We start from the raw sequence: 16,883 nt of genomic DNA on the forward strand, positions 1-16,883 counted from the left end.
ACGTGAGTCTCCCAGCATGGCCCGATGCGACCGCTAGTCGCATCAGGACGCGTCCGAGACGTGCTCCCGGGCGTGCGCCCTCCACGCCATAGTGGTTGAAGCGGTTCGGGTCCCACCCTGGGGCCACTGCTTTTGTCCGGTAGCAAATCCAACCCCAGAGAACGGGCGAGGCGAAAATCTCGCTCTGGGGGCCAGGCGAGACGGAACCCGACCTTCGGGGGTCGGACGAGGCGGAGCTCGCGCCCTAGGGTCCTCGGAGTTGGAGCCCACGCTTTGGGGTCGGACGAGGCGGAAACCTCGTCCTCGGAGTCGGACGAGGTGTGGCCCGGCCTTGGGGGTCGGACGAGGCCGTAGTTGCGTCTTAACCATTGGATGAGGTGACATAACGCTCATTAATTATTTGGCTTGTTTTTTTCAGCGAAGCGAACGGGACCATTAATTCTTTAGCTTGGATACCTAAGTATAGATATCCGACAACCTTGATACCGTGTTTTTTTCTCACAATAAATCAGCAAATAATATTTTTTAGTCTGGCTTTTCAACGAAGTAAACAGGGATTGGCGGTGTCCCTGAGCCGCTGGCCGTCCATTAACCATCGTGCGGGGCACCGGTACTGCCAGAGGCAAGCCGCAGGTAGAAGTTCCTGTTGCACTAGCAAGTACGTACAGCAAATATAAAATTAAGCTGGCGGCTTGCATTGGCCATGGCATCGTGTTCCCTGTTCCTGCACCGGCGTTGCTCGAGAAACAAGAGTGTTTATTACAGCGTTACACGTAAATCAAGTACGGAGTATGCAAGTAGTACATCATATGATATGGTTGCATCAACCATAACCAACCATTGAGGCAGATGACCAGATAAGCAACCACATACGGAACGACTGAACAGTCTGGACTTTCGTCTCGTCAGACCCTTTGATCCGGACGTGACCGTCACTGTCGCGTCTCACAATCCGCAATGCATACAGTGTACTCCTACGCAACTAATTACACAACTAATGGGATAGATTGAGACTAATTTACGAGACGGATATATTAAACCTAATTAGTCCATGATTTGACAAGTGAAGCTACGATAAACATTTACTAATCATAGATTAATTAGACTTAATAGATTCGTCTCGCTAATTAGTCTACTAATTTGCAATTAGTTTAATAATTAGCTTATATTTAGTCCTCCTAGTATCAAACATCTCATATAACACGGACTAATTGAAACTTTAGCCCTGGATCAAATACCCCGATGCATAACGAACCCGCAGCTGCTGGCCGGAATTGGTCGGTCAGGGACGTCGACGTAAAAAGCCTGTTCGTTTGGCTGTGACTTGTCGTAAATGATCGTAAATTTTCAGCCGAAACAGTATTTTTCTCTCACACAAACCAACCAACAATACTTCTTCACGAACCAGCAACGATATGAATCAGCCGAACCCGCTGTTTATGCGCCGGCAATTCTCAGCAGCGAGCTCTGCGACTGCATCTGCAGTCTACTCTACCAGTCTTCGTCCACCAGAACGAACGGCGCCTAGCAAATGCCATCAAATCAAGATACCGGTGAGAGCACGCACGAGCACCACCGAAAAGGATCGACCTCGTAAAAATTTCCCCATCCACCTCGTCAGAATGGTAAATTCCTGAGAGAAGTGAAGTGACTCCCAACCAAACCCATTACTCCTGTCTTGTACTTGTACGCTTATCTACACATTGAATTCCCAGTGTCTCCTCCGCAGCACGGATCTTGGCGCACGGACGGACGGATCTTCTACGCGCAGGGCGCCGTGGCCGGCCTTGCCGCGCCACGGAGCTCGTCGATGACCGGGGCCAGGTCGCGCGGGTGCACCTCCATCCGGAGCCCGTGCTTCATGAACAGCGTCAGCGACATCTTCTGTTCCACGCGATGGCCCTGCGCCACGGCCAGGTGGTGGCGGAGGAGCACGCTGCCGGCGATGTTCTTCATCTGCAGGTACGCGAGGTCCTTGCCGAGGCAGATCCTCGGCCCGGCGTTGAACGCCACGAACCGGTACGAGTCGTGCGGTTCGAACCGAGTGCCGTCGGCGGACAGCCACCGCTCGGGGCGGAACTCGAGGCAGTCCTCCCCCCACACCGTCTTCATGCGCCCGGCCGAGTAGATGGAGTAGGTCACCGACGACCCCGCCGGGACGAACGTGCCGTCGGGGAGGTAGTCGTCGGCCACCACGTGCTTGGAGTCCTCGGGGACGGACGGGTACAGGCGCAGGGTCTCCGAGAGCGCCGCCTTGAGGTAGACCAGGCGGTCCAGCTCCTCGAAGGTGAACGGCGACGCCAGCCACAATGCCGGGTCGTGGGAGCCCCGGGACACGGCGAGCGCGGCGCACAGCTCGCGCACGATCTTGCGCTCCACGTCGGGGTGCGTGGACACGAGCCAGAAGAACCAGGCGAGCGCCACGGAGGAGGTGTCGCGGCCGGCGAGGATGAAGTTGAGCGCCACGTGCTGCAGAGACTCGTCCGAGTAGGAGCCCTTGCGCATGAACCGGGACAGGAGGTCGTCGTGCGCTGCCACCGGCCCCAGCGTGGTGTCGCACTTGCCGTTCCCCGCGAGCTCGAGCTTGCGCGCCTTGATGACGGCGGCGAGGTACTGGTCCACGTGGGCGACGCTGCGGGCCAGCGTGGTCTCCATGCCGAGGCCCAGCCACTTCTTGCACCGCCACAGGCACTCCGGGAAAATGAACCGGTTGAGCGTCGCCTCCGTGGCGCGGTCGAACGCCGTGGCGAACGCGCTCTCCGGCAGGCCCGGCGCCAGCGTCTCGGGGTCCTTGCCGAACGCGAGGCCGCAGATGTTGTCGAAGGTGAGGCGGAGGAGGAGGTCCTGGAGGTCGACGTGCGTCCCCTGGCTGGCCGCCTCCTCCAGGATGGGCAGCAGCCGGAGGTGGATGGAGCGCGACACCCAGCGGGACATGGCGTTGCGGAGGGTGCGCGTGGTGAACTCGAGCGCGGCCGTCTTGCGCTGCGCCACCCACGTCTCCCCGTCGGAGTTGAAGATGCCGTCGCCCAGCAGGTCTCGGAAGACGGCGTGCCAGAAGGGGCCCTTGGGGTAGTTGTCGAAGCGCGCCTTGAGGACGTGCTCCAGGTTGCGCGGGTCGCACGTGACGGTGACCAGCCCGCCGCGGCGCGCCACCCCGGGCACCGCGAAGATGCACGTCTGGTAGGTGCCGCCCGTGCGGCGCAGGTTGCCCACGATCCACTCGTGCATGTCCTCGGCGTGCTGCACCAGCCCCGGCAGGCTGCCGAGCACCGGCCACACCCGCGGCCCGCTGAGCCCCCGAGACAGCCGCCAGAACCACGCCAGGTACGTGGCGGCGGCCGCCACCACCACCGCCCACGTGCCCACCTCCATTGCCGCTTGCCGGCCGGCGATGGATCGGCAAGCTGGCGTACAGCACACTCGTACGAAGATAAGCTGGCTGGCTGGCTGCGCTAGCTAGTGTAATGCAGTAGTAATAAAGTGACTCTACATGGAGCAAGCAATGCTGCGATGGGAGGTGACGGGATGGCAGAATGCTGCAGCGGGGTTTTATAGAACTGGTCGGAGCTTTGCTGCTTGCACAGTTGAGAGGGATGGAGATTAATTGCTGGCAGTCTGGCACAATACGCGCTACTACCACTAGTACACTATCGTAAATTTTCAGTTAAAATAATATTTTTTTTTCACACTAACCAACCTATAAATTGCCCATAAACAACACTTCACCGGCGAAGAGGCGGCTAGCAGTAACGAGAAACGGCACGGGCGGTTGCCCATAAATTGCCGACCGATCAGTGTGGTAGAGCTACGCGATGCAGGTGGAGTGAATGCTGCTGCTTGGAACCGGTGAACGACGACGCCTGGTTGGCTGGCTGACTTCTCAATGCGGGGACATGAGGTAGCAGAAGCATGTGGATGCGGCGTGCCAGCGGGACGGGCTGGACGAGACCTGGGGCATAAATAGATGGCCGTGGAGGGAGCCGTGCCGGCGTGCCCCAGGCCCGGCCGGCGCCGTGTGTTTTGGCCGCGAAGGATGCGCCTGTGAGGTGGTGGCGGGGGAGATGAACGGGGGAGGCTGCGTTGGTTGGGCTCCCGGCGGGTGGAGTTCGCAGAGGTTTGGTGTTGTTGGGCGAACGGCCGGCCCCCATACCCACGAACCTCTGTTGACAACTTGACATGCTTGAAATCCTCAGCCCAACGCAGCGTGCGTGTTGTTGGCACGTGTCAAATCCCGGAATACTTGCAAGGTCCTCGTCACTTCGTCAGTTGCCAGCTTACATGGTTGGTGTCAAACCGATCACGTCGCCTAGCGTAGTTGGTTAGAGCGTGTTTAGCTAACTGGATGTTTGTTGAGGCTAAATCGATCGATATGGTGGTTATGGTTGGACTAGATGACCAACCAGATCCGGAGTCCGGAGAGACGCATCCAAGGCCTCACAGTTCCTGTGGGTCTTGGAACTCATTTTACCTGGGAGCGTGCTATGGCAGTTCATGGTGCTACCTAAACCAGTGCATGAAAAATTGCAAATGGTTTGATGATGAAATCATCTATTTGCGTGTAAAATTTGAGTTTTTTAAGTGTAATAAAAAAACACTTGAATATGATTACAGGTTGGTGGGCTACGGATAAGATATGGATCATTACACCCCGTGACCAACCAGTAAAGATGTCAACGGGCCCGTTCCCCGATTTCCCACGGGGAATTCACCCATTAGGGAACGAGGATGGTACAAATCTTCTCCCCATAGGGAATGAAATGGGGAAAAAATTATCCCCATCGGGTATGACGGGGACGGGGATGGTATGCATGCCTCTGTCCCCGTTTCCCGCGGGACCCGAAATGTTTAAGGCCCAATTCCATGTACACTAAGGAGGCTCCTGCTTAAGCTAGCTGGGCTGGCCTGACAGCCTCCTCCCCCGTTCGAGCAATGGCCCGGCCTGACAGCTTCCTCCCCCGTTCGAGCAATGGGCCGGATGCGACAGGAGGCCCAATAAAAAAACACGTTGCGTTTGGTGGAGAACTGGAGATGAGGCAAAGCTTTAGTACCACATCGGCTACGGAGCGCGGAGCGCGGAGGGAGGGAGCTATAAAATAAGGGGCACTCCAGCCAAAACAAAGCAAAATTGTGTTCTCTGAACCGTTGGTTTTCATTTCGGACTAATGGGCTAGCATGGGCCTATGTTTCTGCAGCTGCTACTAGCCTTCAACAAAGCTAGCATTTCAGGTGGTGAGTTGATGCGGAGATGGGGATCTCCGCGGGGATTAAATCCCCGAGCGGGGACGGAGATGGGGAAGAAGTGCATGCAGGGATAGAGATCCCCGCGGGGATTAAATCCTCGAGCGGGGACGGGGATAGGGAAGAAGTACTCCCCGTGAGCCTTTGTGGGGACGGGGACGAAGGAAATTTGTCCCCGCGGGGATGGGGATGGGGCAGTAACCCCCGACGGTTACCTAGGATTTTTTAGCGCTAGAGTTAAACACAGAATATGACCCGTATATCTTAACAAATAAAATATAACCAAAACATATTTGGGTTCCGTAACAGATTAACAACATACATTTTCCAATAACAAGAACTACAATAGATATTAACGCGAAAGGTGTAAAAGGATAAATCTTTATTGCCGATATCTTCTTTAACTTTTCTAAAGAGTATCATTCGTTTAGTATTTTATGAAATAAAATCCTCAATTATATATCTTCATATTTAGCCCTCTCCAAAATATCGTTTTTTTTAAATAAAATAAAATATCGTTTTGAATTGATATCTGTTTGGTATGCGTCCCATTGGCAGTTGTGGTGTTGTCCGTAGTGTTAGGAATTTAGGCAATTTTATTATCAGTTTAATCCATAAAAATAACATCAGCGGGTTTATGACGATATATATGTGCATGTGTATATTTCTTATGAACACTACAACATGCAGAGATGACATACTGGTGAATACAGTAAAAACACATAGTACAGAAATCATAGAGATTAGAGTGTACCCAGCGGAGGGTCACATGCCGAGGGCATCGGAAGCTCCATTCGCACTAGTTGACATAGTGCGTTGCTCGAAGTCGCGAACCATAGTCGATGCAGGAAGATGTTCGCAGTGCAGTCTCACGAACGGATCACCAGGAAGAAGACACCTTGACGTTCCACAGGCAATCAGGAAGAAGATGTACGTGGACGAGCAGTTGCGGATCGCTCCCCCCAAAAACCTAATCGCCGCGCACCCCGTGCAAGGTTCTCAGGCGGACAAGGGTTTCGGAGGCACCTACTCCTCCCGCTACTCCGTGCGCGCAGAGGTACGGGACGGAGAAACCAGAAGGCTGCGGAGATGTGGTTCTCTCGGGAGTGGTTGCGGAAGAACTGGATCTGGACTGACGGAGGACTCAGATATATGAACGGGAGAAGAGAGGCATCGGAGAATCCCAGGAGACGGAGACAGAGAGACGAAAGCGGAAGAGACAGTAATTGTCGTGATCAGTTCGCCTCCACCATCAAGGGGAGTAACTCCCGTTGTTATGTGGATTAAGTGGCAAAAGACTGGTCACGCCCGCCTGCCTGCCACGCCACGCCATGCCCATGGCCTCGGCCCATGCCCGCGCCCACGGCCACGGCCCGGCCCGGCCAGCGACGCGCGCGTGCGTGTGGCACGCCTTTGTCCTTTTCTCAACTTCTCAATTTAGATGAATAATTTCCAACCATATAAGCTGAGTCAACGTTCAGTCAAAACCCCGTATGGTATTAAAACATACAACGCTTAATGTTACACACCAAAGAGTTTTATTTGATTCATTAAATATTATATGGGCCAAGTCCATATTATATCCAACAATTCCCACCAAACTCTAGGGTTTGTAACAAAGTAGTCTCAGAACCATATTTCTTTTATATACCAGTGTTTTGACGGAGACTGTTAAGTTGAACATCTATCTAGAATAATAATTTCACTCAGTCACAACTGAACAATGGACTAAGCCTTGAATTGACAGTTTTGTGTGAGGTGAATGTCACTAAAATCCTTGGCTGATACTTGGCTGCAAAAGGCATCCCATCTATTTGAAGCATATAAGTCATACTCCAGTGCCTTTCATGAGTATTTAGAGATCACCAAAATCTTATAGACTGTGACCAGCAGCCTGACTCATATAGGTGTGCTCCTCAAACGATGTTCTGTAGGACAACATCTTTGCTTTAGCAAGCCACTTGGAACACATTGAGACAAAAGCCAGCCTGCCTTACAGAAAGGAAAGGTATGCATCAGAAATGAGTCTTACTAAGGATCTTTCCTCACAATTTACTATTAGCTTGTTTCACCATTCTACTTCATGGGATCTCCGATCACATAGAACATGTTACCACTATAGTAAATTTCAAGTGGGTCGCAAACCCATCTCTCTCGATGCACTCACTTTCTATCACATTGCGTGATAGACTCTTAGTGAACTGATCTGCTAGATTGTTAGATGTATGAACATAGTCCAACGCTATTACTCCGGAGTTTCTCAATTTTCTAACAGATTTTAATCATCTCTTAACATGCCTTGTGGACTTCATGTTATCCTTGGAACTGTTAACCTTTGTAATCACAGTCTGGTTATCATAGTTCATAGAAATAGCCGATATGGGGTTTTCAACAACCGGTAAATCCATAAGGAGATCACGAAGCCACTCGGCCTCAGAGCCAGCGGTGTCTAATGTTGTGAGTTCTGCTTCCATTGTAGACTTCGTTAAGATAGTCTGCTTACAAGACTTCCAGGAAACAACGCCACCTCCAAGCAAAAACACATATCCACTTGTGGCATAAAGCTCATCTACATCAGAGATCCAGTTGGTATCACAATAGCCTTCCAACACCTTTGGATGTCCGGTATAACGAATATCGTAGCTCATGGTGCCTTTCAGATAGCGCATCACTCTCTCAAGAGCACGCCAGTGATCATCTCCTAGGTTTGACATAAATCGACTCAGCTTGCACACAACAAATAAGATGTCAGGCCTTGTTGCACTAGCAAGATACATGAGCAAACCAATGATCTGGGAATATCTCAACTAATCCCTTGCTATTCTTTGATTTTTCCTCAATAGCATACTAGGGTCATAAGGTGTAGGAGCAGGTGCACAGTCACTGAACCCAAAGCGACTCAGTACCTTTTCCACATAATGGGTTTGTAACAGAGTTACCCCACCATCATCTTCTCTTAGAAGCTTGATATTAAGAATAACATCAGCCTCTCCCAAATCTTTCATCTCAAAACTTTTAGATAGAAATTCCTTTACCTCCTCGATCACTTTGAGGCTGGATCCAAAGATCAATATGTCATCAACATATAAGCACAAAATGACTCCACCCCCACCATACCGATAGTACACACATTTGTCAGCTTCATTCACAACAAAGCCAGCAGATGTTAAAGTTCTATCGAACTTCTCATGCTATTGCTTAGGAGCTTGTTTTATGCCATATAATGACTTTAATAATTTACACACCTTGCCTTCTTGACCATTTGCTACAAACCCATCAGGCTGATCCATATAGATCTCCTCCTCCAACTCTCCGTTTAGGAAAGCTATCTTAACGTCCATTTGATGAACGATAAGACCATAAGAGGCTGCTAGGGAAAACAAAACTCGAATTGTGGTCAATCGGGCAACCGGTGAATAAGTATCAAAGAAATCCTCACCTTTCTTTTGAGTATAACCCTTGGTCACAAGCCTTGCCTTGTACCTCTCAATAGTACCATTAGGCCTGAGCTTTTTCTTGAACATCCATTTGTAACCTATAGGCTTGCACCCATAGGGACGATCAACTATTTCCCAAGTTCCATTAGACATAACAGAATCCATCTCACTCCGTACTGCTTCCTTCCATAAGTCAGCATCAGGAGAGGAATAAGCCTCTTCAATGGTCATTGGTGTGTCATCCACAAGGTAAATAATATAGTCATCACCAAAAGACTTTGTAGTCCTCTGTCTCTTGCTTTTCCTGGTGGCTATAGCGTCATCCTCCTCAGGATTTTGCACATAGGGTTCCTCAATTTGTTCTATCGAAATAAAATTTTCATGCTCATGGGAAATTATAAATTCATGACTAGTTGTGCTAGGTGCATTTTTCATGGGAAACTCATTCTCAAAAAATGTAGCGTCTCTAGATTCCATGATTGTATCAACAGCCTTCTCAGGAACACTAGAGTTTATAATTAAAAATCTATAACCCACGCTGTGAAAAGCATAACCAAGAAAGACACCATCAACAGTCTTTGGTCTAAGCTTTCGCTTTTTGTTTATTGGCACATTCACCTTTGCCAAACAACCCCAAGTTTGCAGGTAAGAGAGATTTAATCTCTTCTTCTCCCATTCCTCGAATGGTGTAATTTCTTTGTTCTTTATGGGCACTCTATTCAGGACATGACACGCTGTCAATATAGCATCACCCCACCATTCCTTAGATAGTCCCGCAGTCTCCAACATGGCATTAACCAAATCAGTTAGAGTGTGCTTCTTTCTCTCTGCAATCCCATTAGACTGTGGTAAGTATGGTGGCGTCCTCTCATGAATAATTCCATGCACCGCGCAAAACTCAGAAAATTTGTTTGAGAAATATTCTCCTTCACGATCAGACCACAAATGCTTTATTTTCTTCTCAAGTTGATTTTCTACCTCAGCTTTATAGACTTTAAAATAATGCAACGCTTCATCTTTTATTTTTAATAAATACACGTAGCCAAATCTAGTATAATCGTCTATAAATATCATGAAGTATCGTCTACTGCCTTTAGTCAATTCGCCATTCATTTCGCATAAATCAGAATGAACAAGTTCTAATGGTGCCAAGTTCCTCGCCTCAGCGGCCTTGTGAGGCTTGCGCGGTTGTTTCAATTGCACACACACCTGGCACTTAGAATCTTTGACTAAGTTAAATTTCGGTATTACATCCAGATTTGCAAGCCGCGTGAGACAGCCAAAATTAATGTGACAAAGTAGTGAATGCCATATATTCGACTCATCCGAAACATTAACATTGTTCACCACTTTATTACACACATCATCAAGCAAAGATAAGCGGAAAAGCCTCCGCAATCCTAACATTTTCCAACAAATGTTCCATGTCTCGACACAACACATTTATTGGACTCAAGTACAATTTTGAAGCCATCGCGGCACATCTGAGAAGCGCTAACAAGATTCTTCTTGATGGAGGGGACATGCTACACATTCTTTAATAGCACCGTCTTTCCCAAAGTAAACTTCAGAACGACCGTACCAGCACCAAGAACACGCGCATGCGAACCGTTTCCCATCAGCAAGGCTCCGCTCCTGCCGGCCTGATAGGAAATGAACAAAGAAACATCAGCACACACATGAATATTAGCACCACTGTCCATCCACCACTCAGATGAAAGACAAACTGAAAGAACAAAAGGTAAAGAATTACCATACCCAGATGTTCCTCCTCTAGTCTCGCAATTACCATGTTTGCTGATTTCTTTTCTTGCTTATATTTGTGGTTTGGGCACGCACTTGCCCAATGCTCATCAGTCTTGCAAACAAAGCAACCTCCACCTTTCTTGTTGTTTTTCTTCTTAAACTGTGCAGTCTGCTTAGGCTTTGCATTGTTGTTCTCTTGCATGTTCTTCTTCTTTTTATTACGAGATGCAAATGAGTTTTTCTTCTGCACCATATTGGCAACGGAAGACTCAACTCCTTTTCTACGGTTGTCTTTTGCTCTCGCCCTCTCCTCAACATCAAGAGATCCAATAAGCTCAGCCATACTAAACTCTTGTCTCTTGTGTTTTAGAGAAGTAGCAAAATCTCTCCAAGAAGGTGGCAACTTAGCGATTATACCGTCGGCCACAAACTTGTCGGGCAACAGACATGGGAAATGTTCTAGATCCTTCGCTAGCGCATATATCTCATGAGCTTGTTCAACCACAGAACGGTTTTCAACCATTTTGTAGTCATATAGCTGCTCTATAAGGTACAACTCACTGCCAGCATCAGAAACCCCAAACTTTGCCTTAAGAGCATCCCATAACTCTTTGCTTGATGTGCAAGATATGTAGTTTTTCTCATACTTGGGATGAAGTGCACTAATCACGGCGCCTCGAAATAGGTTATCGGTAGCCAAGAACTTTCGCTCCTCCTCAGGAGTAAACTATTCAGGCTTCCCCTATGCGGCGTGATAGCAGTTCATCGCAGTCAACCACAATACCATCTTGGCACACCATATCATAAAATTCTTGCCATCAAAATTATTTGGCTTCAAAGCAGCAGCAAAACCACTGACAAAAAATTGCCTAACATTAGGTTTTTAGATTGTTAGGAATTTAGGCAATTTCATTATCAGTTTAATCCAGAAAAATAACATCAGCAGGTTTGTGACGACATATATGTGCATGTGTATATTTCTTATGAACACTACAACATGCAGAGATGACATACTGGTGAATACAGTAAAAACACAAAGTACATAAATCAAATAAATTAGACTGTACCCAGCGGAGGATCCCATGCCGAGGGCATCGAAGGCTCCATTCGCACTAATCGACATAGTGCGTTGCTCGAAGTCGTGGACCACAGTCGATGCAGCAAGATGTTCGCAGTGCAGTCCCACAAATGGATCACCAGGAAGAAGACACCTTGACATTCTAGAGGCAATCACCGGGAAGAAGATGTACATGGATGAGCAGTCGTGGATCGCTCCCCAAAAACCTAATCGCCGCACACCCCGTGCAAGGTTCTTAGGCGGACGAGGGTTCCAGAGGCACCTGCTCCTCCCGCTACTCCGTGCGCGCAGAGGTATGAGACGGGGAAACCAGAAGGCTATGGAGATGTGGTTCTCTCAGGAGTGGTTGCGGAAGAACTGGATCTAGACTGACGGATGACTGAAAGCTCTAGTTTGGTTTTGGTGAATTGATGAAACCCTAAGTGCTAACCTAGTTTATCAAGTGGTCATGAGATAGGTAGCACACTTCAAGTGGAGAAGCTAATGAAGATCATAGCATGACAATGGTGATGGCATGGCGATGATCAAGGGCTTAAACTTGAAAAGAAGAAAGAGAAAAACAAAAAGCTCAAGGCAAAGGTATAACTTGTAGGAGCTATTTTGTTTTGGTGATCAAGACACTTAGAGAGTGTGATCACATTTAAGTTTGATAGTCGTACTATTAAGAGGGGTGAAGCTCGTATTGGAATACGATTATCAAAGTGCCACTAGATGCTCTAACCCATTGCATATGCATTTAGGATCTAGTGGAGTGCTAACACCCTTGAAAATGTTTGTGAAAATATGCTAACACATGTGCACAAGGTGATACACTTGGTGGTTAGCACATTTAAGCAAGGGTGAAGAAGTTAGAGGTGAAATGGAGTTGGTCGCAATGTCGCTGGCGTCGGTCAACTGACCGGACGTTGGGTCACTCTGCGACCGGACGCTAAAAGGCAGCATCCGGTCGTGTTGTCGGTCGACACAGTGCTTAGGGTTAAGCACCGGACGCTAGGCTATGTCCGGTCAAGCCTGACCGAACGTGTCCGGTCGGCAAAAACTAGTTTTGGACCCTTACTGTAAACGACCGGACACTAGGAGTCCAGCGTCCGATCAGCTCCGTCGGAGCGTCCGGTCAACATACCGACCGTTGAGATCAAACGTTCACAGTTGAACACATGAGACACGTGGACACCATCAGGCGATCGGACGCTGAGGAGCAGCGTCCGGTCAGTTGGACCGGAGCATCCGGTCGACCCGTGTTATGCCCAGTGAAGGGGTATAATGGCTCTATTCCATGGGGACTTCTATTTAAGCCCCATGGCCAGCTATAGCTCATTATCTTTGGCCATTTTCATTGACATAGCAACCTTGTAAGCTTAGCCAAAGCCCCCCCACTCATCTCCATCATTGATTCATCATCATAGTGAGATTGGGAGTGATCCAAGTGCATTGCTTGAGTGATTGCATCTAGAGGCACTTGGTGTTCGTGTTTCGCTGTGGATTTTGCTTGTTACTCTTGGTGGTTGCCGCCACCTAGACGGCTTGGAGCAGCGAGGATCATTGAGCGGAGGGTGGTGATTGTCTCTAGCTTCGATCGTGGTGATTGTGAGGGGTTCTTGACCTTTCCTTGGCGGAGAGCCAAAAGGTACTCTAGTAGATTGCTCATGGCTTTTGTGATCCTCATCTTGTGTTGGTTGTGCAGCACCCTATTAAGGGTTTGGCGTGTGAAGCCAATTAGCGCGTGAACCTCCAAGTGAGTGAATCGCCACAACGAGGAGTAGCTTGCCAGCAAGTAAGTGAACCTCGGTAAAAAATCATTGTGTTCATCCTTTGATTCCGAGGTGATTGGTCTTCGTTGTTATTCATCCTTGTGATTGATTGGTTCACTCCTCGACACGGCGGTATAACTATCTTGATCACTCTCTTTACTTTACCGCAAATTAGTTGACAAGCTCTTTAGTGTAGCTAGTTGTGAGAGCTTGCTTGCTTGGTTGGTGTGGCTCTTTAGTTAGCCTTTGAGAGCACACTAACATCGGGTAGTGTCATAGCTCTTATGTGAATCGACACTATCTAAACTAGAATTGTGGTAGGTGGCTTGCATTTTGAGTAGGCTAGCGCAACACTTGCTTCGCCTCATATTTGTCTAACCATTTTGTTAAGTGTTGTTGTAGAAATTTTATTAGGCTATTCACCCCCCTCTAGCTATTAGGACCTTTCAAGTGGTATCAGAGCTGAGGTCATCGTTATTTGAGGCTTAACAACCTTTGGTGTTAAAATGGCTCAAATCAACAACACCAAGAAGCCACCCCAATTTGATAGCTCCAACTATCCCTATTGGAAGGCCAAGATGACAACTTATATCAAGTCAATCAATAGGAAGGTTTAGAAGGTGGTGGAAACAAAAATTGAGATTGAAGATCTGGAGAATCCCACCGTGGCTGAAGAAGTACTTCTCCAAAATAATAACATTGCTCTAAGTGCTATTTATGATGCAATTGATGAAAGAACATTTGAGCAAATCAAGAATATTGAGATGGCTCATGAAGCTTGGAAGAAATTGGAAGAATCATTTGAGGGTACTCAAGCCGTGAAGGGTGCAAAGGCATATATTCTTAAAGAGAAGTTTGCAAGCTTCAAGATGAAAGAAGATGAGAGTGTGCTGGACATGTTCCATCGGATGGAAGTGATTGTAAATGATCTCAAGGCACTTGGTGAGAAGATAGAGGACAAGGACTTCTCCAATAAGTTCTTGAGATGTTTGCCCGCAAGATTTGGCATGTTGGTCACCTTACTAGTGAGGAGCGGTTTGAACACAATGACACCAAACCAAATCTTGGGAGATATCATGACCGATGATGCTTATAGAGATGATGATGAGAAGGAAGAAAAGAGGGAGAAGAAAGATGACAAGAAAGATGACAAGAAGAAGAGCGTGGCATTCAAAGCCACATCGTCCAAGGGCAAAGCAAAGCAAGAAACATCAAGTGAAGAAGATAAATCTTGGGATGATGATGATGATGATGAAAGGATGGCTCTATTTGTCAAGAGATTTGGCAAGTTCATGGTGAAGAAGGGCTATCGTGCTAGAAGAAAGAAGTCTTCATTCAAGAACAAAGAAGAGTCAACAAGGTGCTTCAAGTGTGGAAGCAAAGATCATCTTGTTGCTCAATGCCCATACAATAGTGACAATGATGATGATGACAAGAAGAACAAGAAGAAGGACAAGAAGGAAAAGAAAGAGAAGAAGGACAAGATGGCCTTCAAGAAGAAGAAGGGTGGTTCATATGTAGTCACTTGGGATAGTGATGCTTCCTCAAGTGATGATGATGATAGTGATGATCACAAGACCACCAAGAAGAAGGTTCTTACAAGCATTGCCATTAATGAGAAGCCTTCTCTCTTTGAATCTTCATCATGCTTCATGGCTAAGGCCACTAAGGTACAATCTTGTGATGATGAAAGTGATGAAGAACATGTTGATGATAATGAACATGAAAATGAAAATAATAGTGATAGTAATGATGATGAACCTACTAAGGATGAATTATTTGACATGGTAGAAGATGCTAAAGAACACTTTGACATTAAGAGAAGGGAATGCAAGAGCTTGAATAAGGAGGTAAATGCCCTTAAGCAAGCCCTTGATGAGCTCAAAGCAACTCATGAGAAGCTAGAGGAAGCCCATGAGAAGCTTGGCAAAGCTCACAAAAAGCTTGAAAAAGCTCATTCTTCTTCGCTTAAAAAGCAAAATAAAAAAAACATGTTGAAAGTTGTAATGTAGGTTTAACTTGTGATATAATTGATATATCACTATTTATGCCTATCATTGTTGCTACTACTAACCCTTCTTATAGCACTTCCACTTCTACCTCATCTAGTAGTGATGGTCTCACTTGCGATGCCTCACTAGTGGTTGAGAATGAGAACCTCAAGAAGGAGGTCACTAAGCTCACTCACACCTTAGCTAAGGCTTATGGTGGTGAGGACCGCTTGCTTATATGCTTGGGTAGCCAAAGAGCTTCTCTCTATAAAGAGGGATTGGGCTATACCCCCAAGAAAGGCAAAGCGGCCTTTGCTCCTCACAAGACTAGTTTTGTGAAGAACAATGGTCGGTTTTGCACTAGTTGCAAGCAAGTTGGTCATAAAGAGCAAGAATGCAAAAATAAGAGCAAAAATGCTAATGTATCCTCCATTAAGCTTGACTCATGCTATATACTTACTAAAGGTATAAATGGTGTAAAGGCTAAGTTCATTGGTAAACCATGGATGGGCTCAAAGAAGAAAGCCATTTGGGTACCAAAGAGCCTAGTGATTAACCTTCAAGGACCCAAGCAAGTTTGGGTACCTAAAAAGAATTGATCTTCTTTTGTAGGTCAATTACAAAGCTGAAGGAAGGCATTGGGTTCTTGATAGTGGGTGCACTCAACACATGACCGGTGATGCAAGAATGTTCAACTCAATCAACACCAATGGCAATGATGGTTATGATAGTATCACATTTGGTGGCAATGGCAAAGGCAAGGTCAAAGGGCTTGGTAAGATTGCAATATCCAATGACATGAGCATATCAAACGTGTTGCTAGTAGAGAGCTTGAACTTCAATTTGCTATCCGTGGCTCAATTATGTGATCTTGGATTCAAATGCATATTTGGAGTAGATGATGTAGAGATCATAAGTGTAGATGGCTCTAACTTGATCTTCAAAGGTTTTAGATATGAAAATCTATAATTGGTTGATTTCAATGCTAGTGAAGCTAAATTATCTACATGCTTGTTCACTAAGTCTAGCATGGGTTGGTTATGGCATAGAAGGCTTGGTCATGTTGAAATTAAACAATTGAATAGATTGATTAAGCATGACTTAGTTAAAGGCTTGAAAGATGTTGTGTTTAAAAAGGATAAGCTTTGTAGCTCTTGTCAAGCCGGCAAACAAGTTGGAAACACCCATCCTAAGAAAAGCATGATGAGCACTAGTAAAGCCTTTGAGTTATTGCACATGGATTTATTTGGGCCAACACAATACACTAGCATCGGTGGAAATAAATATGGCTTTGTGATAGTGGATGACTACACTAGATACACATAGGTATTCTTTCTAGTGGGCAAAAGTGATGTATTTGTAACATTCAAATCATTTGTCAAAGGCATTCACAATGAATTTGAAACACCCATCAAGAGAGTTAGAAGTGACAATGGTAGTGAGTTCAAGAACACTAGAATTGATGAGTTATGTGATGAATTTAGAATTAAACATCAATTCTCGGCCAAGTACACTCCTCAATCAAATGACCTTGTTGAGAGGAAAAATAGAACACTCATTGATATGGCAAGGTCTATGCTTAGTGAATACAATGTGAGTCAATCCTTTTGGGCCGAAGCTATCAACATGGCTTGCTATTATA

General features: G+C 46.9%; 1 protein-coding gene across 1 annotated transcript; it reads right to left on the reverse strand.

Annotated features, from left to right (window-relative positions):
• Positions 1-1,271: 1,271 nt before the first annotated feature.
• LOC136464071 (cytochrome P450 86A2-like) lies at positions 1,272-3,516 on the reverse strand. The gene has a single exon (XM_066463030.1). It carries the CDS (start codon positions 3,370-3,372, stop codon positions 1,762-1,764), a length of 1,611 nt encoding a protein of 536 aa, XP_066319127.1. The 5' UTR covers positions 3,373-3,516; the 3' UTR covers positions 1,272-1,761.
• Positions 3,517-16,883: the final 13,367 nt, after the last annotated feature.

This window comes from Miscanthus floridulus, chromosome 7 (genome assembly GCF_019320115.1).
Source record: "Miscanthus floridulus cultivar M001 chromosome 7, ASM1932011v1, whole genome shotgun sequence".
Classification (NCBI taxonomy): Eukaryota; Viridiplantae; Streptophyta; class Magnoliopsida; order Poales; family Poaceae; genus Miscanthus; species Miscanthus floridulus.